Source organism: Carassius gibelio, chromosome B2 (genome assembly GCF_023724105.1).
Source record: "Carassius gibelio isolate Cgi1373 ecotype wild population from Czech Republic chromosome B2, carGib1.2-hapl.c, whole genome shotgun sequence".
Classification (NCBI taxonomy): domain Eukaryota; kingdom Metazoa; phylum Chordata; class Actinopteri; order Cypriniformes; family Cyprinidae; genus Carassius; species Carassius gibelio.
In genome coordinates, this window is record NC_068397.1 from 19,846,556 (window position 1) to 19,868,691 (window position 22,136).

At 36.7% G+C, this 22,136-nt stretch overlaps 1 protein-coding gene across 2 annotated transcripts in view; it reads right to left on the reverse strand.

Moving 5' to 3' along the window:
* The window catches only part of LOC127950708 (arf-GAP with SH3 domain, ANK repeat and PH domain-containing protein 1), a 49,061-nt gene extending 27,322 nt beyond the window's left edge, over positions 1-21,739 (reverse strand). Inside the window, exons 1-4 of one of the 2 annotated variants that reach the window (XM_052547897.1) lie at positions 21,521-21,739; positions 20,993-21,085; positions 19,104-19,230; positions 2,599-2,671 (exon numbers count right to left, since the gene is read on the reverse strand). In XM_052547897.1, coding sequence (XP_052403857.1) covers positions 2,599-2,671; positions 19,104-19,230; positions 20,993-21,051 — 259 coding nt within the window. In that variant the 5' untranslated portion in view covers positions 21,052-21,085; positions 21,521-21,739. The remainder of the gene's footprint in view (positions 1-2,598; positions 2,672-19,103; positions 19,231-20,992; positions 21,086-21,520) is intronic. The other variant, XM_052547898.1, reaches the window with a different exon arrangement.
* Positions 21,740-22,136: the final 397 nt, after the last annotated feature.

The following is a 22,136-nucleotide window of genomic DNA, read 5'->3' on the forward strand; positions in this document are numbered from 1 at the left end:
GTGACATAAGCAGACCTCTGCAATTCAACAGAGAATAAAAGCCCCATGCCAAGTGTCAAGAGCTCAGGTATTAATCATCAGGAGCCGATTAGAGTGCTTACTATACTGTCACATCTGATTAAACAGGATAGTGACTCAGAGGCCGCCTGCAATGCACACAGCAGAGAGTCGATAACACAGCGGGAGCCGGTTTACATCCTCTGCCTGCCGCCCACAGTAACACCCTGCATTTAAAGAGTTAGTTCAACTGAGAATGGAAATTTATCCATCTTCTACTAACCCTCGAAGCATTCTAGTTTTATGTGACTTTCTTCTTTCAGAATAATCCAATCGGACTTATATTAAAAATGGTCTTTGCTCTTCCAAGCCTTTCAGTGGGGGTAAGCAGGTGTTTGTTGTCAACAGTTCAGAAGATGTGAAATTAAGTGCGCGCAATAAAAAAGAAAGTCACATACGTACACCTAAGATGCTTCGAGGGTGAGTAGAAGATGGACGAATTTTCATTCTCGGGTGAACTAACCCTTTAATAGCATAACATGAGATGCTCCACACTTCAGGAAGACAAGTGAGCAGAGTGATGTGCATCATGAGCTGCGACATTCAGCTGGAGCTGGAGTGATTTCATTCACAAACCGAGAAGGTGACAATCTGCTGGCATTTGCTGAATCATGATTGTGATGTTTCTGCATTGCTGAAGAGGTGCAGAGGCCGAGTGCTCTCTAAGGGATACTGAGGTCAGAGAGAGGTCAGCCAATCAATCTGATCAAGCACCTCAGCTCACAAGAGGAAGTCTTACATATCACAACACTTAAAACCACCACATGGAGATCTGATGCTCAGAAACAGTGGACTGTCACCTTCTTTAAATGACCAGAGGAATAACCTGAGGGAATCTTGAAGCATTAAAAGTCCTCCCTGCAAACCATTAATGAACCAAAAAATGAACCTTTTTTCTGACCATTTATGTCTTTGTAATCAGCTTTTAAATCTCTCCCAAATGCATGCACTTCCACTCAAAAGATTTGACAGACATACATATTTTGTATTACTTAAAATAACGCAAAAGCAAGTACAACTGTTGTGTAAAACTACGGAGCCCGTAGTGCGCACAATTTACTACTCAGTTCCCTCAATTTACTAAAACGTGCACATGATTACTATTGCGTTCCCTCGATTTACTATTGCGTTCGCTCGATTTGCTGATTTAGCATTTCGAAGGAATGAGTTAGCAAATCGTGCGCACAATTTATAAATCGAGTCAACACAATTGTAATCGTGTGCACGTTTTAGTACATTGAGGGAACAAATTAGTAAATCGTGCACATGATTCAGCCTTATATTTTTTCCAGCGTGTCATGCAAGGCTCCGCAGTTAAACAGTGCTCTTTTTTTTTGTGATGTCAAATCGATTAATCACGATTAATCATGATTAATAAGGATTCATCACGATTAATCACATCCAAAATAAAAGTGTGTGTTTACAGTGTTTATTATGTATATGTATATATAAACATACACACATACATGTACATTTAAGAAATATATGTGATATACATGCATGCGTGTATTTATATATACATTTATTTTGGTTGCAATTAATCACGATTAATCAATTTGACAGCATTATTTTGATTTAATATAATAATTTATATTTTAATTATTTAATTATTTATTATTATTATTATTAATAGCAGCAATACTACTACTACAACTGATAATAATAATCATCGTAATCATAATTTCTGGAATTTCTTATTCATTTCTTGACTGGAAGCCCTGTATAATTAGGCTGTTTTTGATCCCAATCAAATGCAGTTCTTAATAACCCTGTGATTTTAATAAACTCATAACAAGCTAACTGATCGAACAGCACAAGAGCCAAAGACATCTGTCTGAATATGTATGGCTGTAGCTGTGCTTTTATCATCTTCTTAGCCTTTTTAAACTTTTATAGTCTAGTCGTCCATTGTGATTTATCTCTGGGTCACACAGCAGCAGAACTCATTCATCTGTCCTGTTTTTGAGTCCTAAATATACTTTCATCCACACACTGTTTGGTACTCAGTCTCCAGCCCTGATCCCAACTTTGCAAATGTCAATGTCTTTGTCAATTTTCAATCCACAAGAGATGACTGAGTGTAAATATTAGGCATTATGAGACCTTTATCAAGCAGGCACCGATATTTGGCAACCGGACTGTGTGCTTGGCCAATAGGAGAGAAATGACATTGAAGAGTTACAAGCTGATAAAGGGCAGAGAAGGGAACTGGATGAGCCAAAAACCACTCATGAGGTGGTCTGGAGGATTTCCTGACCTTTCATTCTGATTTACCCTAGAGGGTAAGCATTCGAGTTTCCTAATAAGGAATGGGGGAAGAGACGGTAGCAAAGGAGCCTGGGAAAAGCAAGCACTATGACTCACTTCAGGATTGTCAGTTGGAGTAGCACTTCACCAGGAATTTGTCAATTAAACAGGTTGAAAGTCACTTTGACCTTTTTTACAGCTATGCATCATATCAAAGAGTAACTTTCTCTGAAAATTTTGAATCATATTTTAATATTTCCAGAAGCACTGTTGAAGAGCTGGGTCAAAACTCACCTTGACCCGAGTTGTAGATTGCTTTGACGGATTTCTTGACCTTTTGTAAAGCTGTTCGGTCCTGGTCCAAAGCCTGGAGAGGCAGACAAAAAGAGAAGAGAAGAGGATGGTTATAAAACACAGCTTAAAAATGTCTGTGATTCATTTATGATTCATGATCGTAGAATTCCAGGAGAACTGCATCACTGGCGACACCTCGAGGGGTAAATCCAAACACTGGGAATCTGGAGGCATTTCCAATGCTCATATGGGCCAACAGGTGGAGAAAATATCAAAGATATTCCCTGGAAGACCAAAATTACGACTAGAAAAGCAGCTTTTGAACTTTGTCAACTGCAATATTTATATACTGATTACAAGCAAGTCTGCCGACTAATAAATGAAATCAAAATTGTGCAAGATCTCCTCAGAAAAGACAGAAACTTAACATACGAGTGACAGACCCTTGACACACAGTTTCCTAGCAACTGCGGCAGCACGAGGAAGGGGAGAACCCCTCGACCGCGCTCCACTGTCTTTAGGTGGATATCATTTCAAAAATCAAAACCGCTGTCAAACTGAGAGCGTAGCGAACAGAACATGCTCCTGAGGGTCTCAGCTCATGGAAATCTCTTCAAATATTCTGATGAATGACAGTAAACAACAGGGTGTCAACGAATCCTGTTTCCTCCGAGCATGAATAGCTAGGAAACATGTCAACTCATGCTTTACTCGTATACACGCTTTGAACGTGTGTCCTGGCTGATGGCCTCCTCCCTCCTCGATTCTATCAGATGTGTGTTTCTCAGGATGAAAGGGAAATTATGCAAGTGTAAAAAAAGTATTTTGTGCATTGAATTTGTAATGCATCACAATGCATTCATGTGCTCTGTTACAGCTGGTGGCTAACAGATGTGTGTCCTAAAAGCCACAGCTGTTACACACCCAAACGTACCCAAAAATAATCTGTGCTGTCTTTAAAGAAGCCCTTCAATGGTGATTAATGTGAAAGACAGAGCTTAAGGCCACAATCTGAAAGCAAATCCCTCAACATTCACAACAGCTCTATGAAAATAAAAAGTACTGAGGACATTTCAAAGCCCTTGGTGAAGATTTATACATATCACCTACTAAATGAATGAATTTACATGCTTTATCATGAATTGTCAAGTTAATAGAATAATCAGTAATACATGTACGCTACTATTAATTGGAATCAGTAATATCTGAAAAAAATTAATGAATACTACTATTTAGCAAGGACATATTAAATTGATCCATTTTAGAATTTTCTATTTCAAATAAACGTTTCAAGTTTTGTTTTTTGTTTTTCTAAATATACTTTCTATTAATCAAAAAAAAAAAAAAGTAATCAAGGTATCCACAAAATATATTTTTTCAACATTGATAATAATAGGCCATGTTTTCTTGAGCAGCAAATCAGCATATTAAAATGATTTCAGAAGGATCATTTAAAATACATTAGAAAAGAAAATGTTACATTTTAATAAAAAAAAAAAAAAGTTAATTTAAATTATAATAACATTTCACAATATTATTTCACAATTATTACTCTATTTTTGTTTAAATATATGTAGCCTTGGTGAGAGCTTTTAATTTAAGACCTTAATACAGATTACGTGCCAATAGCCTTGTGGGCATCGCAGAAACATACAGCACTTCTGCACTATGGGTGTCCCAAGTTCGAATCCCCCCTCTTTCTCCCCCACTTCCTGTCTCCTCCACACTTCCCTATCCTAATAAAGTCTAAAACACCAAAAATAAATCTCACAGATTAAACTAGTGAATACACTTTAATACTTTAGCTGTGGTTTAAGTTAATATTGTTTGTTTTTGTTTGAAATCAAATGATAATTATCAGACCCTGCAGCAGCAAAACCATAACAAATCCCCTGCTGAAGAATCATATTTCTCATTTGCTCCGCCGTTGAGATGTAATATTAGCTAAATCTAATCAGTCACAAATCCATCCATTTTAAATATGAAAAAGGGACATAAAATTGAATGACACGAACAGCAGTTTCTATACTGATTGGGACTGGGTTACCAGGAAAACCCTGATAGGAAACATGTCATGTCTAATCCAGTCTATAGACTGATGGCCTGCTATATGTTTAGAGATGAGTTATGTTTCTATAAACCACTCAATGTGTTCATGTACCTCCTCCTACAGTGAACACAAGGCATGCTGAGGCAGAGGAATAATGAGCATTTGCACAGCTGTGGCACACTGATCAAGAAACTGTGGTGATGAAAGTAGTAGTTCTGAGCCACTCATGTGATAAATGATTTCCCTTTGTGGCTATTCTCTCATTTTCTTGCAGCTATGTTTGGACATCGGTACACCACACCAAAATTGGACTGCCCACTGAGGTCCGGGGAGAGACAGACTCGTCAGGTCGAGACTCTTCAGAGCTTTTTTTTATCCCCGGTCATTTCCCTTGTTATTTCATTGTTATGAGCTACAACATCCTGTAGCTATATACCAGGATTTAAAGGAACATTGGGAAATGTAAAAGTTCCAACTGGAAACGAGAACTTACAAATGGTTACATCCATCGTTTGTAAAAGTGAAAAGAAAATATTTTTTTAGTAATGCACTTAGCAGGCAGCACCACAAACAAACATTTAAAGGGCAACTATCATTCTTCAAAATTAAAGTAAAACTAAACACCACATGTTTTAGCATGAAACTAGAATATATATAATGCTGCTAAATTTCGTCCAGTGATCCAAAGAAAAAAAAAACAACAACTGTAAAAGTTTGATGTCTATATTTTTTTTGTCTTTGAAAGAATTCTCTTTTGCTCACCAAGGCTGCATTTATTTAATCAAAAATACAGTAAAAACTGTAACATTGTGAACTATTACTATAACTGAAAATATCTATTTTCTATTTTTATATTTTAAAATGTCATTTATTTCTGTCATGGCAAAGCTTAAATTTTAGCAGTCATTTCTCCAGTCTTCAGTATCAAATGATCCTTCAGAAGTCATTCTTATTAGTAAACATTTATTATTAGTATCAAAGGTGAAAATGGTTGTGCTGTTTAAAATTTTTGTGGAAACCAGGATACATTTTTTATAGGATTACATATGAATAGAACATAAAGAAGTAACTAATTTCAGCCACAGTTTCAGTGTAGTGATCGGCCGATATATTCCCAAGGCAGATATATCGGCCAATATTTGCTGATAAGTTTTTTTGCTTGGCCGATGTGTTCTTTTATTTCGACGGTGTGCCAGACTTTTATTTTGAAGGTGCTGAAAAAGTGCTCACAGCTCACATTCTCCCTCTTGTTCGCTGTTAACACTTCTGTCTAATATGGATAGCAGTCTGTCTAACAATCAGATAGAATGGTTAAACAAAGGAATAAATATATTAAAAAGTATTATAACGATTGCTTTTATATTAGTATTTATTATTCATTTGCCATCAGCATTGAGTAAATACGCATTTATATAATTTAAACAAATCTTTAGATGACTAATGAACATTTAATTTCACAAACCTTGTAAACTCAGTCGAATCCAGCCGTGAGATCTTGTGAAGTGTGTATGTGTATACAGTATGATCGCATGTTCTCTGTGTGATGCTCGGTCCGTGTGAATTGAATGCTTTAAACTTTAAATATGTGATTTCAAATTATGCTGCGCTTTATGCATTTGCCCACTGTCATATTCAGGTTATTTTCACTGTGTGCTGTATGTAAAATAAATGTTACCTTGGCTTTATTTAAAAAATATGATTCCCAAAGCACATAAACTTCCCAGAATACTGAGTGCCCTGTTGGTTATAGTGTTTACTTCCTTTTTAATTATATTTTTCATTGAATATTTATTTATTTGTGAAAAAATTATTTGTCATCTAATGTATACGTATGTTTATTTTACATATTTATTTTTTAATCCATTGTTAATGATTTCAAATTTCTTAAATATTAATAATTCTAATTATTATAATTAATTATATCGGCTTTATATTGGCTACCCTGCTTTCCAAGATATCGGCATCGGCTGAAAAAAAATATATATAGTTCGACCACTATTTCAGCATCTTTTTGTAGGGGGCAGAACGTTTTAGATTCTAGAGAGCATTTGATTGGACAGAATGTTTGAAAAGAAGATGAAGTGCAGGGTGATGTAATGAGGACTGTAAGTTTTGAATGTTTATAGCTTGAAAATAAAAATCTCACACACAGATCGTTGGCTGAACTTCCGATACATACGGCACACAAAGCTGGAAAAACTTCAGGAGTTTCAAAGTAGTCATCGGATTGGTTGAATTATACAGGATTTCCAGGAGATGTACGTGTGACGTTCTTTAACGTTCCACCTGGAAACAAAAAAGCTGTGATGCCTCATGGAAGACAACTGTGACAATGAGCAACACTTATTAGGATCAACTAAATGCTGGATTTTCAAACGTATGTGAAATATTTCAATTTTACTGCAAAGTATAAAAAATATATAAGTATATAAAATATGTCCAAAAATTGTACACACCGGTCTGTTATTGTGGGGACATTTCCACGCCCCTTAACATGACACGGCACAAAACGAAACGTGATTGGTTGCTTAACCTACCCATATGGCATCTTGTCTGGGCCTTGGCCATTCAAAGCGGCCAAGGTTCCCAGAATCCTGGGATTCTTGGCCGCTTTGAATACTTCCGCCGTAAGAAAGTCAAAAAACTTCTATTTTTATTCGGGACTTTAAAAAGAACAGAATAGCAATTATTTGATAAAAATAATATTGCTACATAAATGTCTTTAGTGTGATTTTTCATCCTTGCTGAATAAAATTATTAATTTCTTCCAAAAACAATTGCACCGACCCCAGACATTTGAACGGTAGTATATACTAATTCAGTTACCCTGTAAGCGTGAAATATCAGTCTTCAGATGTATGACCAAGAGGGTAATATCATTACACAGCTAATTATAACAACCTAACCACATCCTCAAATGGGCTTGTAGGCTATTAGGCATGACCACATTGAACAGAACAGTGAATGTGAGCACTGCAGAAATGATAAAGCAGGTGATATCTCCATTATGATCTGGAGAATCTCTCAACCTTTTGAGTTTGACATCTTAAGTAACATTTAGCGGTTTTATACATTTGACATTATACTTTAAATAATATCATTTACAAATACTGACTGATATAACATACGCAAACATTACATTAAATACTTACATCAAATTGAAAAGAGCTGATGAGATTTTCTTTAAAAAATAATAATAATCTTGTTCCATTGAGGAAGGAAACTCATATAGAGTGATATGAAGTTGAGTAAACAGTGCCAGAAATGTCATTTTTGAGTGAACTATTTCCTTTATAGTCAATCAGCTACTTGAATTTTATGCATTTTTCAATCCAACGCTATCTAGATCCTGAAGAGAGACAAAAAATTAAATGCAGCACTACAGATATTATACAGACAGAGAAAGTTAAGTGCCCTATTGAGAACAAATGCAACATTACACCCACTGGCACCATAACAATAAAGGGCTACTTTGTCCTTCCATGACTAAGCAATTTGCCTCTTTATGATGGGATAGACTGCAGGAACATGCTAATACTCGTCTACAATACTCACAACAAACCTTGACCCTCTGTTGTTCACCCACTCAACCGATGGGCATCGCTGAGCCCTTGGCTCTCTTCCTGGAGCACTCAGTAATCCTAGCCTAAACTGAAAGCACCTCTCATGACAATATCTCAAAACCATTAAAATAATGTTCTTTGCCGTGGCCAAAAAAGCAGCAAACCATAAACTAAAGAAACAACCCAATCTCACACACCATTCATCCGAACAAATCTGAAAGCTGTAGGTCCCTGAGAAACAAGATACTGGTGGAAAAACAGTGCTATAATACACTTTTACTGCCGCTCAAAGCGACCACAATCCATTAGATTCACACTACGAACAACCAGATCGATATCGGACTTTATCAAGACAATCGAGAAGACCAACACAGGCCTGCCAAGCAAGAAAAAACACTCTCTACGGCCCGCCAAAAAGGTCTGTTATTAGAAAACGTTTCCAGGACTTGAACATACTGCCATTTAGGTCAGGAGAGACCTGCACCAGCTAGCGGCCCCAAGAAACATGAACTCCTTAAGGAATTACTTCTTGTGGCCAAGCCAAGCCAGCAGACTTGACTGGGGCTTTGGGGATGCAAGGGGAAGAGCTCAGGCCAAAGTTTCATGGGGTTTATGAGTCAGAACTGGGTGATCCAACTTTATTCTGTCTGTTTTTATTACAATAACTGTGGAAGAAAAAGATACAAATGACTGAGAGAAACGCAATGGAAACATTTCATGAAGTCAACACCCCGATTGCCGAGCCACTGAACACCCACAGGCCTGGCAAGCATCAATCCTGCGCTGGCACTGATTGAATCTGTGGCCTTAGATATGAGAAGAACAGGTCATTGTGTAAATTATGGTCTGTTTGGTTTCGTATCCATGGCAACGGGCCCTCCGCTACTCACGCAGAATGCTAGGTATGCCTTTGGTTCTGAGGATTCCATGTTTTGTCCAAATCTGATTAATAAAACACACACAAACACACGTAAACACACTGAAACAAAGACCATACAGAGAGAAACCAGGTTGAAACTCTTGTGGGACTCTAAAAGAAACACTGGGATCAATGTTTTTAAAAATGCAGGCAGAAGACTCTGAAATGCCAGTGCTTGTCATATTTGTAAATTAGCAGTATCACTCAATATAAACTGATAGATATTTTTATATTTAAATTATGTGAAATTACCAGCTTTTTGGTAACGGACAGATTATATTTTTGGTGAATGGCAGAGTAGCACATTAGCTTGAGCCCATCATAGCTGACAGCATTGCTGAAATTAACTCTGGACTACTGAATTACTGAAAAATGAGTTCACACACATATTATTTTTGTCAATTTAATTCTATGTAAATAAATATTTATTTTAAGGTTGCATGAACATTTTTTTTTTAGATATCATAGAACATGAAATATACAAACATTATAGCAGTCAACAGTTTGGAGTCAGTAAGATTACTGTTTTTATCAAGGCTGTAATAATTTGATTAAAAAAAAATGCAGTAATATTGAGAAATATTATTACAATTTAAAAGAACAGTCTTCTATTTAAATATTGTAATATTTATCATAGCCACTACTTCAGTGTCACATGATCCTTCAGAAACCATTCTTATACTGTATTTTTTATTATCAATGCTTAAAACAGCTGTGCTGCTTAATGTTCTTGAAGAAACTTTAATACCATTTCTAAAGTTTATTTGACGAATAGTATTTACAAAAAAACATTTATTAGAAATATAATTGTTTTGTAACAATGTCATGCATTCTTGCTGAATAAATGTGTTCATTTCTTTCAAATGACACCAATCTTTTGAATGGTAGTGTACCTTTCATGAATGGACTGAATGAATGACTTTTCAGAAACACAGGGAATGCTTTTTCTTGTCATCGGCTTGCTTGACCGTCATCCAGCCAACTGTTAACTGTCGTCTTTAGATCAGGGCGGAGAAAAGATGGAATAAATTCCAAAGGAAATTTCTTCCAGAAGACTTCTCCATCCATCAAACTAAACTTGTGCAGTCTTTTCCAAAAGGCTGGAATTGCTGAAACTAAACAGTTTGACCCAAACAATGCATTTGTGTTCACTTATAAGGTCAAATGAGGATGAAATGGATGAATGAATCAATCAAGGTCTTCCTCCACAAATACCTAAACCCACAACTAAAAGTGTATTTTTAGCATTAGTGGTGCCAGTCAGAGCAGGGTGGCTTTTGTTGACAGAGAGGTTGGTCAGGCCTGAAGGCCAGTGAAGAAGACAATTCGTCCATGCCTGAGAGTACGTCTGGTGACCTCAAGGCAAGGACACGAGACGCGGCACGCTGTCTCTCCCTCAGCTGCTGCATGCACTTGTATATCCATCCAGCTGAGCTTGGCCTGGACAGTTCTCAAATGACAGACACACAGCACAATCACACAGTAGCAGAGTCAAAGCCAACAGTAGCAGCACTATTATTCTGCTGACTAACACTAAGCTGTCACTGTTCAGTAATCACAGAGTGCTACAGAGAGTGCTACTTCTAACTGATAATGACATAACCATCAGTCAAACGCTCATGTCTAAGTGATCACGCTAAGTGTAGTTTATGATGTTTACATTTCATTAAAATTTTGAATCAGTGCATGTAAATACAGTTTGACTTCTATATGTGTTTTGCAAGCTGCAGCGACACTAAAGGCTAGTGGTCGAATGATATATCACCAAGGATGATATATCGGCCGATATTTGGCACTTTGCCAGTGCACAAAATATTTCCCAGAATACTGAGTGCCCTGTTGGTTACAGTGTTTACTTGAATCACTTTCAGGTTTTTTTTTGTGTTTTTTTTTTTTTTTTTTTTTTTTTTTTACAGCTGATGAATGATAAAAACACTAGCTGCATTTCCATTACCATTCAAACTGTGCAAATTGAAATTGCAAATATGAAAATATGCAAAAACTCTCATATATCGCAAACATTTACACATTTAAATTACAATTACGAATTTACAATTGGAAAAAAAGGAATATATTGCAAAACTTTTTTTTTTTTTGCATTTACGTAAAAGTCACAAGATCATTCTTTAATGTACTAATGCACTTTAATGTACCCTCAAGAAACACCTCATGCATGGCAGCTCTAAAGTATAAAGGGCTTTCCTTTCCATTAATGCTTGGACAACCAATTATTTACACTGCACACATCTGTGGTGCATTACGGCACTGATACGGGCACTGTAGTCACTGCTTGTGTCCCTGCATCTCCTTCCACTACAAAAATTGGCTAGTGCGGTGACTGCGTTATATGTAAACTTATCAACATTTGTCGCCATGACTTATCACAAGAAGAAAAAATTATGTTTTAAACACATAACATGGGTGAATGGAAACACCATCATTCCACAATAGATTTTTATCGCCATTTATAAAATATCGCAAAACTTTTGCGCAAATCTGGAATGGAATGCACCTACTTAGAGTAGGGCTGCACAATCAATCAAATTTCTAATCGCGATTATAATTATGGATGCCACATAATTAATCGATCAAAGTCCACTTATGTTATTCTGCGTGATTAAGATGCATTTTTTTTCTACATGTTATCTTAAGGGTTTTTCCCATTATTTAAATTTTACTATAACATTATAATACCATTCATATTTTAACTATTTAATTATTTAAAGAAGGAACCAATCCGATGTATAGTTTACATTTGAGACTTAAAACTATAGAAAAGCACTAAAAGTTTTTCAGTCAGTGTTTTCAGCTTTTTTATTTTCATATAAAAATACGGCATGCAGTTGCATCAAACAATGGTATAAACATCATTCAATGTAAATTTTGATAATCGTAATAATTAATCACAATTATAATTTCAAGAGATTGATCAGCAATTATTATTTTTGTCATAATCGTGCAGCCCTAATCAGAAACCAGCAGACAACATCTGCAGCATGTGCTTATATTAAACAGAACATTATTGTGCACTGGTGTGGATGCAAATATAGTTATCGGTAACACTTTAAAATAGGTAACACTTAGTTAATAGGTTAACTATTAACTATGAAATTTCTCTCAATAAATTCTTAATTTGCTGCTTATTAATAGTTAGTAAGGTTGTTGTTAGGTTTAGGTACTGGGTAAGATAAGGGATGTAGAATAAGGTCATAACTAATAGCTGTCACCTATTCTAAAGTGTTACCTAGTTATCTTTCTAGCTGTGAACAAGCGTTAAGGTTCAGTTCAAATGGAAGTGAAAAACTGAATCCATTCACTGACCATAGAACTGACAAATCAGAATCAAGAACTACAGAGAGCCACAATAATAATTGATTTCCTTCATGTAACTTGCTGTGTTCTAAAAAGGACACATTACTTTATCACCGCTCAAGTTGGTGCTGATGCTGTAGTCTTGCTTTGAATCGATTTGTATAAGGTAATTATTACAGCAATTCTCTTTAATTGCAAGGTGGAATTCTAATTCAATTAAAATAACACCAGGAAGATAATTAAATTATTTTAAACTTCAATTTGGATAAAAGCATCTGCTAAATAAATAAATGTGAATGTACATTAAAAGAAGCAGATTTAACAGCTCAGTCTTCTACTGCTACATGAAAACATAATGCTGTAAAAAATTCTAATCTATTTAGCACCGAAACATCAAACCGTACAATCCCATAAATCTCATGCAACAGGAATTTCAAGGCAACCAAATGTGTTGCAAATCCTCTGATTTCCCATCTGGCCACAAATCAATGATTGCAGAACAGGTCTGCCATAAAATAGGTCACTAGAGAGTTGATCCTATGGACCCTATGCAGGGACTATAATGCATGAATGAATACACAGTAAATAAATATGAGTAAACTAAAAAAGCAAACAAATGCCAAGCCTGCAGGTGCCAACAATAACAAAAAAAAACTTAAAGGGGGATGTGAAATGCTCGTTTTCACTGAATATCCTGTTAATCTTGAGTACCTATAGAGTAGTACTGCATCCTTCATAACTCCAAAAAGTCTTTAGTTTTATTATATTCATAAGAGAAAGATAGTCTGTACCGATTTTTCCCGGAAAAACACGACCGGTTGGAGGCGTGACGTGTGGGCGGAGCTAAAGAATCACGAGCGCCAGTAGGCTTTTGCATTGAGGGCATTTGGAAGCTGTGACACCGTGAGGACAAAACCAACCAAAACAAACCATGGCTAACAGTCAGATTCAGTGTATATTTATGATCCAGAATCAGATCCCGAGGCTGAAACTGAACGAGAGCAGCAGCAGCAGCAATGACTCGCTCCGAGAGGGGCTCGAACCCGGGTCTCCAGCATGGGAGGGGACGCACTAACAAGGAGGCAGAGATATTTTAAGCAGTTTTACTCACCGCCTGCGGTTCCAACACACAATCATGACCCTTTTTCGTTGGGATTGCATCATCCTTAAGAAATAAACGATACGCAAATCCGGCGTCAAACTGGGCCTTGTTTGTAAAACAAGCATCTTCGAAATGCAGGGAACAAACAAAAACACTTTCACAACTCTGTTGATGCTCTGTAAAAATAAACTCCATCCACTGGTCCCTTAATGCTGTTTTTTTGGTAATCTGTGCAGGGTTGTCTTGCCCTGGCAACCAAAAACACACTTTTTTTGATGACTTTTGTGACATTTCGCGACGCTCTCGCTCTGATCAGTGAAATGTCTGTTGTGCTCTCAGTGCTCTGCTCTACGGGAGCGCGCGCTCTTCCGGCAGAAGTGCCCTAGGACCCATATAAGGAAATTCCGCTCCATCTAACGTCACACAGAGCCATACTCGAAAAAAACTTTCCGAAACTTGTGACAAACCGGAAGGAGTATTTCGAGAACAAAAATACTCCTTCAAACGTACAACTTAATTTTTTTAACTTTGTCCATGTTTAGCATGGGAATCCAACTCTTTAACAGTGTAAAAAACTCAGTATGCATGAAATAGCATTTCACCCCCCCTTTAACATTTTTTTTTTGTAAAAATAGTAAATAGCTTTAAAATCAGAATCACATTTGTATAGTGAACTGTAAGCATGGGGTCTTGGCAAATATATTCATTGTTTCCAGAGCCATCAATAAAAAGCAATGATGAGATTCCTCAATACTGTCGTAATCTCTGCTTGGAGTTAAAACTACACAAAATGGTACCCAAAATGACAAAAGACAAATAAAAAGTCAAGAATTACTAAATAGAAAACTAATGTACTCCATAATACAGTGCAGTTCTGACTCCTTGCTTTATTTGCTTGTAGCGAACAAAGCAAACAATAGAGCATATTATGAGCTGATGGTGAGAAGGGTGGACATCTTTTATTCATATTTATTTGGTTCTAGAGACCGGAATGACCAAGCAATGGGGTGTAGATGAGCCTCAGTGTATTGTTAAGGAGGTATTCCACTGACCCATTTAACCCAGAGTCACACAACTGAAGTGGAGTTTGACTAAAAACATTCAACTGATCAATCTGTTCCCATCCTAAACACATAAGACCATAAAATATCCAAGTGTCTGGCCTGTTTTGTCTACGGTTCCCTTTAATACTTTAAGCTCCACCTCAGGCATCAAATGAGTGAATTCGGTCTATAGTTGGATGGGTTTTGCTGCAGTGCAGAATATTACTGCACATCTCTGTCTATGCCTATGTAAATGAAGCACTAACTGCAGTATCAGTCACAGGGGACTTCTCCCTTAAGCACTTAGGGACATTTTTCACTTCCATTGCCAGAGGGATTATCAGTGCGGGCATTACTCCATGCTGGGCTAAAACAGACAATCTCTTCACTAGATTGTTCTGTGTAAAATAAAACAAGCAATAAACAAGAAGCACATTTCCATGCAAGCTCCCACAACAAAGCTGGGACTGACTGATCATTTCCGAAATCACCAAAAAATGGAAATTAGAGTAGAACAAAATATGTCTATGAGTATGCACACCAGCAGCTTGTCGATTAGGCAATCTATACATCTACCTTGCCATCTGGTCCTCATGATGGGAATGTACGAGCGCAGTGCGATGGAAACCATTATCAAGATGGTGAGGCTTTGTGTGGAATGCAGTATTAGGGCAAAGGTGTTGTGGACAAAATGGAGTGAAGGATGGTGAAAATGTAGAAGATTACACATTTAATGAGTGGAGATACAATACAGTTGTATTAATGGTTGAAGGGTTGAGGTGTTTTATTTGATATCCTACTACTACTGTTTGAGCACTCATGTAGTTCAAACAATAAGACATGTGCTAGCAACGCTAAGGTCATGGGTTTGATTCCAAAGAAATCCATGATATGATTAATGTATACATTACAATCATGATTTATTTTATGTATACCTCAAATGCAATGTAAGTCACTTTTGGATAATGATGAATATGAACGATAGTACATAAATGTACTATAGTGAGAGAAGTATTGCTCTAAAGGCTACAAGGCATATGCAAATTAATACAGTATGTGCTTCTGTAATAAAACACCACAGACATTTGAATAAGCTAATAATAAGCTGTTGAATGTCTGATGAAAGAACATATAAAATACATTTGAAATTGTTTGCCGAAACCGTGAGTTGAGAAGCAAGATTTAAGGTATCACACGCGTGTTCTTTGCGGATAAGGAAATCCCAAAATTCGCAGTAATGAGTTCAGTCAATAACATTAACAGAAGACAGCAGATGAGGCAAACTTTATTTTAAAGACAACTTATTTTAAGGTGTCTGTTTCAGAGTAATTATACAGTTAGTTGACAACATGTACTTACATGGTTAGTTTCTTGTAATTATGTATAATTTACTGTTATTACTATGGTAAGTACATGTAACGTCACTAAAATAAACTGTTACTTAAGCATACACTGTATTTCGCTCAACACTGAAAAGAACTGTGAATAATAGATCAGTGAGATGAAAAAAAAAATGAATTCATTGACTATTATTCAGTTGACCTCTTAAGTCAATTGTAAGTCGAGTCTCCTATGCAGAGTGCTATCATGGTGAGTCGCTGCTCTAAACTGATTATCTATGAGGTTAGGAAGCTGTAATAAAGGTCAAATACACAGAACAACTGATGTATTTAAAAGCATGAGACACAAGTCTAGAGCCAAGTTTTTTTAAAGTTAAAAGAACTTCTTAGATTTTAGAATGGAGGAAGGTGCGTCAAGTTTACATTGAAAAACACTGGAAAAGCAGTGCTGTGGAATGCAAAAACACATTCGGTGTGAATGTGCCCTTAGAAGGCAGCTGTCTTTGTAGGCAGGAAGCAGCCAAGGCAGGTTTTAGAACAGAACTAAAGATGACTCACTAAAACAAAACCACTTCACTTTGCTCAGCTGAAAGTGCTGACTCCAGTAAAACTGCCAACACAGGTGAAACTATACGCCTCAATGCCAATAGTTTACATGAAGCCGAATAATCGATTCTAAGGGGTGGTGTAGACCTTAAATTATTTAAGCATGTCAACACTTGAATTTTGGATATTTTATCAATTAGATTTTAAAAATACAACATTTAGGGTTCATATAGACAGAGCTTTTAGTATCTGAAATTAGATTGGATTCAATCCAGTTTATAAAAATCAGTGCTCATAAACATAAATCGTCCATTTAAAAATATTTCAGTCATCTGAACTCTAGCCTGATGGTTAGTGCATGTGCTTTAAAATATAGCGTGATGTCGCTCATATGGAGCAATGCAAATTCATGTCATCTGTCATCTCATTTGTCATTTCTTCTTCCCATTCCCTTTTTCTCCCTAACATTCCTGCGTCTTCTAACTCTCAATAAAATAAGAGAGAAAATCCTTTGAATTCCCGATGAAGCTTTCAAGGACAAAAGAACGTGTAGGGCTGCCAAAATGAGACACCATAGAGGAGTCTCTCTAGATCACCAGAAGCATCATTAGCTATAACCACTAATGGGCTCTTTACACAACCCAGCCTGAGTTTTCTGTTTGTTTCCTTAACACCCTCGCTTTAAAAAATACGGTCACCCTGCTCATGTGCATCATTCAGAGCGTTGTTCATTCACCTCCCATTCATTCGGCTTCACAATGGCTCCTATCAGTACCCTAGACATTGCTAATTCATGGTGGTGACATTCATGTCTCCCAGAGTCATTCGGGGATCACCATGTCTTTCTTGGCCATTAAAACAGTGTGTCAATAAAGAGTGGGCTCTATGGCAGAGAAAGAGGAAGCCCCCTCATCTGCCTGCAGAGCTCTCTGTTGTCTTGGCAAGTCAGGTGTTCGCTGGGCCATGTGTAAGTAGGTTAATCCCTTCTCTCTATCTCACTCTTTCTGCTCCTGGAGCCACAGCTCAGGAGAATAACCTCTCCTTGTTACATGAACTATTCTTAGAACATCACAAATCTCAGATCCACAGAGGATGAGAGATGCTGGCATGACTTGTGGGAATTCTTTGGGAAGCACAACTGGCTGTTCCCGAGTCTTACGTTTACATCTCTTAAACATCAGTGTGTGCAAATAATCAAAGCGATTGCATTTTTCACGTCTGTGGATGGAATTTAAAGAGAGAGCTTGATTCTTAAATTATTTAAAAGCTCACATGATTAAATTAACAAGCTGATGTTTTGGTATATTATCCCAAATGGCAAAACTGTAGATCATGTGATTTAAAGATATTCGTCAAACACAGAAACACACATACACATTAAAACCACTTTCAAGATTACTAAAGCCCATTCACTCTGCTAGTCCAAGCTCATCTATGAACATAACAACATACAGACATCTAGGTCATGGGGACCATTAGCCCATCTGTCTTCACTTATGTTCAAGTGCATTTGTTGCTTTTTACTAATTAACTGAGGTTAATATAATCACAGTTGCACTTGTATGAGGTGGTTTACAATCTCTTGATATACCCCAATATATTCAGCAGATATATATATAAAGGAATGTACTGTTGATGAAAAAATGATAATAATAATTAATGAGTATCTGTATGGTAATTATGCCTAAAGATGCTCACTCCAAACATGTAATGAAGACTTGCAAAAACATTCTTTCATTTCTTGGTAAAGCACTTTATTATAAACGTTATTATTTTAGTAATTATCATTATTAATAATATCTGTCAATTGCATGATACAGCAGGTCATGGGATGTCAACATGGCAGCGACCATTAAGTTGCAACCCACCCCAAGTACAATAAAACAGCTTTATTATAATTTTGATATCATATTTCTCAAAAGTGTTGTTTCTAATAGCGAAATAAAATACGGAATGCACATTAAACTCTGAAAGCTGTTTCATTACACAAATAAAAAATTGACCGAATTCCTATTAAGTCAAATTAGGCTCCTGATAATAAACATTCCACGGCCTTGATGACATCACAGAGTTCTTCAAGATAATAGCGCCAACAATCCAAATTATGACGTTTTCTCTGAGGACACAGCCAGATAATCAATAAAATGATATTAATTCCAACTGACTTTCTCGCGTGAACATAATTCTAAATAAACAAAATTAATTTTTATAAGCGCATTACAATATACCTCTTTATTTATTTTCATAAAATGAGCATAAATCTAAATAAAATAGTTGAGCGCGATTAAAAATCAGCAACGGTCCCATAATAATATTCCTAAATAATGGAAACTATGTTACAGGTATAACTGCAAACAATGGATCATAATTTCATAAACTGTCCATCAGCACCGCATTCTGTGAACTGTAAATCCATATCTACCGAACTAACGTTACAAGCAACCCAGCTGGGATAAAACAGAGCTTCAAAATAGAGATCACGTTAGAGAGTCAAGGAGAATGTAGAGGTTGTAGAACAGAATTGTGGATGAAAAAAGTGGATCCTCCACTCGACTGGGACCGTTATTTATGTCTTGCACAATAGTGCGAGTTGAGCCTCCCTCGTATAACAGTGACAAGAGCGGCCTTACCTCTTCCAGAACATTGACCGTGTTCCGACAGCTCTGCAAGCGGGTGGTGAAGCTTGATGTCGTGGGGGAATTGTAATCCTCCGTCGTCTCCGAGAGAAACTCTGACACGGAGATCTGATCCGGCATCCTTGCAAACACAGTCGCCCAAAAAAAATGGAGGGGAGAAAAATCACAATAGCACCATGAATTAGACAGACAGGGTTGGTCAAGAACGAAGCGATGTCTCTGTTTGGGTAAGGTTGAATGGCAAGGCAATGCGTAAAATGAAAAGAAACGTGGCCAAATGTGTGGCAGTGCCCTTTTCTTCACTGACTATGCAGTCCCCGTCCCTAGAGAGGGTCGTTGTGTGTAATTTCCACGTCTTTCCTCTTCCCTTGTCTTAATTATTCACTTGCATCTAACGTACATTAAACGTTCAGACTCCTCTCCTTGTTCTCTCAATGTAAGCTGGAAGATGCTGGTTTAGAATGCCCTCATTCCACAATCTAGCTTTAAAATAGTCTTATATTTGGAATATTTCCTTCAATTATTGTTGTTCCGGTCTCGGAAGCGGATTCATTCTGTTTTCCCTTTCTCTTTCCTCCGTTTCCCCCCGTCCTGACGGTCTGAGCTCCCTGAAACCAGCGCGTGCACGCACGCTCATCTCCTCCCACCATTGATGACGGGATAAAAAGAGGAGAAACTGCGCATGCGTCAGAACGCAATGCAAAGGACTTTACTTTGGCTGCTTTGTGACAGCACATATGAAGAATAAAAAAACAATTCAGGAAATAATAATAAATACATAACTAAATAAATGCAAGAGTAAATTAAATTAATGCAATATATTACAGGCAAAATTAATGCATTATTATATTAATAAACCCAAAATAATTCTGACTAAATTGTACAACAACAAAAAAAGATGCATCGGGTATTTATGCATTAATTTATATTTATTAGAATTAATCGATACTTTATAAATGTAATGCAGTCTATAAAGCATATAATTTGCCCCAATGCTGATATCTACTGAACACAGCCAGAATTTACGGTTTCATGCACTGAAGGCAAGTTGACTGTACCACAATACCAGACTTCAGGGTCAATTTTTGGAAATTGATATTTATTCATCATCTGAAAGCTGAATAAATAAGCTTTCCATTGTTTGTTAGGACGATATTTGGCTGAGATACAACTTTTTTAAAATCTGGAATCTGAGAATTCAAAAAAATTATAATAATCTAAATATTGAGAAAATTGCCTTTAAAGTTGCCCTAATTAAGTTCTTAGCTATGAATATTATTAATTAAAAATTAAGTTTTTATATATTTATAGTAGGGAATTTACAAAATATTTTCATGGAACATAATCTTTACTTAAAATCCTAATGGTTTATGGCATAAAACAAAACTTAATAAATTGGGCTTTTGCTACAAATATACATGTGCTACTTATTCCTGGTTTTGTGGTAGGTCACATATGTGTATTATGCTGCTATTACACAGCATAATGTAACTTTTGCCATATAAAATGGTTTAATCATTCTCTCAAATTCACCAATTTTACTTTGTAGGAACTTTAGGTTCTCGCGGAAATATAACTGCACATACTTTGGACATCTCACACTGTAACAGTGACAAGAGGGGACATCCATAAAAACTGTTGCCCAGGGCCTCACAAGACTACAGTCTGTCTATAGGGGCCTGAAACAATTTCAGAGGTCAGGGAGTTCTTTGATTAAACTCGAACATACTTTGATTATGTGCTGTAAAAGGAGGAATGTTAGTTCAGACTGATGTGCAAATCTAGAAGCAGAATAAACTCACTGGAAACACATATGATGTGCAGATGGAATATTTAGTGGTATAATGCATGAAAGAAGAGCAGAGCATTTTTTTTTTACTTACCGGCTCCATAAAGAATCCCTGGATGAAAAACTTGATAAACGCGAAGATGAGGACCTCATGGCTCTGTAGTCACGTCAATAGAACAACCTTGAGCTAAGACAATAAAAATATATAATAATAATAATAATAAAAAGTTATTATCAGAGTGGAACTAGATAATAAAGTCAATACATTAGTTCTCTATTGGGAAATTTCGAGTTTAAGCTAGTTGCTGGTTTCTAGCTGTTTAGGGCCATCAACAAAAATCAGCGTCTTAAAATGGTTCATCTTTTGGAAACATATTAATTGGTCAGTCAGCTGCTTGCAATCTTAAACTAGCTACCATGTTCCAAAACATCCTCACGTTTAAAGCTTGATTTTCTAGAGAAGTAAACACGTCAATAATTAAGTGTGATTCTCATCTTTCCTAGGAAAAACACAATCCCTAGAAAAAGTGCGCCTTTCCTGAAGTTTCTATTTGCTGCTGACATCACATTATCTAAAACAAATTTTGCCACTCGAGGAAAATAACCACGCCTTATAACTTACCGAGACAGCTGCGGTTTCACACCGTATTAATAGATTCAAAAGTAATTGCAAAGTAAACTGTGCACAAAGCTCCGTGTTTCCAAGCGGCATCATATTCACTGCATCGTGCTGAACCCAGCGCGCGGACATTACGGGCTGAAATCACATGCCGCTACAGTTACAATGAGCTGGAATGCGCGCATTGATCTGCTCCATCTGGAGCTGCTGGACAGGAAGCGAAAATCAAGCATGTGAGCCGGAGGGGGCCGGAGGAGGGAATCCTGCACAGGACCACAACTAATGGCAGGAACTGGGAACGCTTAACTTTAAAATGGAAATCTGACACCGTTGGCGAAATGAACGCGTTGTGCAGTATTAAATTCAGCTTTACTTACAGAATTGACAGTATCGCTCTTTGAGAAAACCTTGCTGATTTTCCTTATCTCTTAAGTAATGCGCATCAATTAATTAAGGTCATCAAAAGCACAAAAATAGAGGTGTTACACGCTAAGAACAGAGATTTAATACAAGTTTTATTTTTTTATTTCATTTAATAGTTTCAATGTATTTGGAAACAACTGTGACTACCGACTGCATGTAAAATTAAGTTAAATGATGCATAAGTAAATTTGTTGAT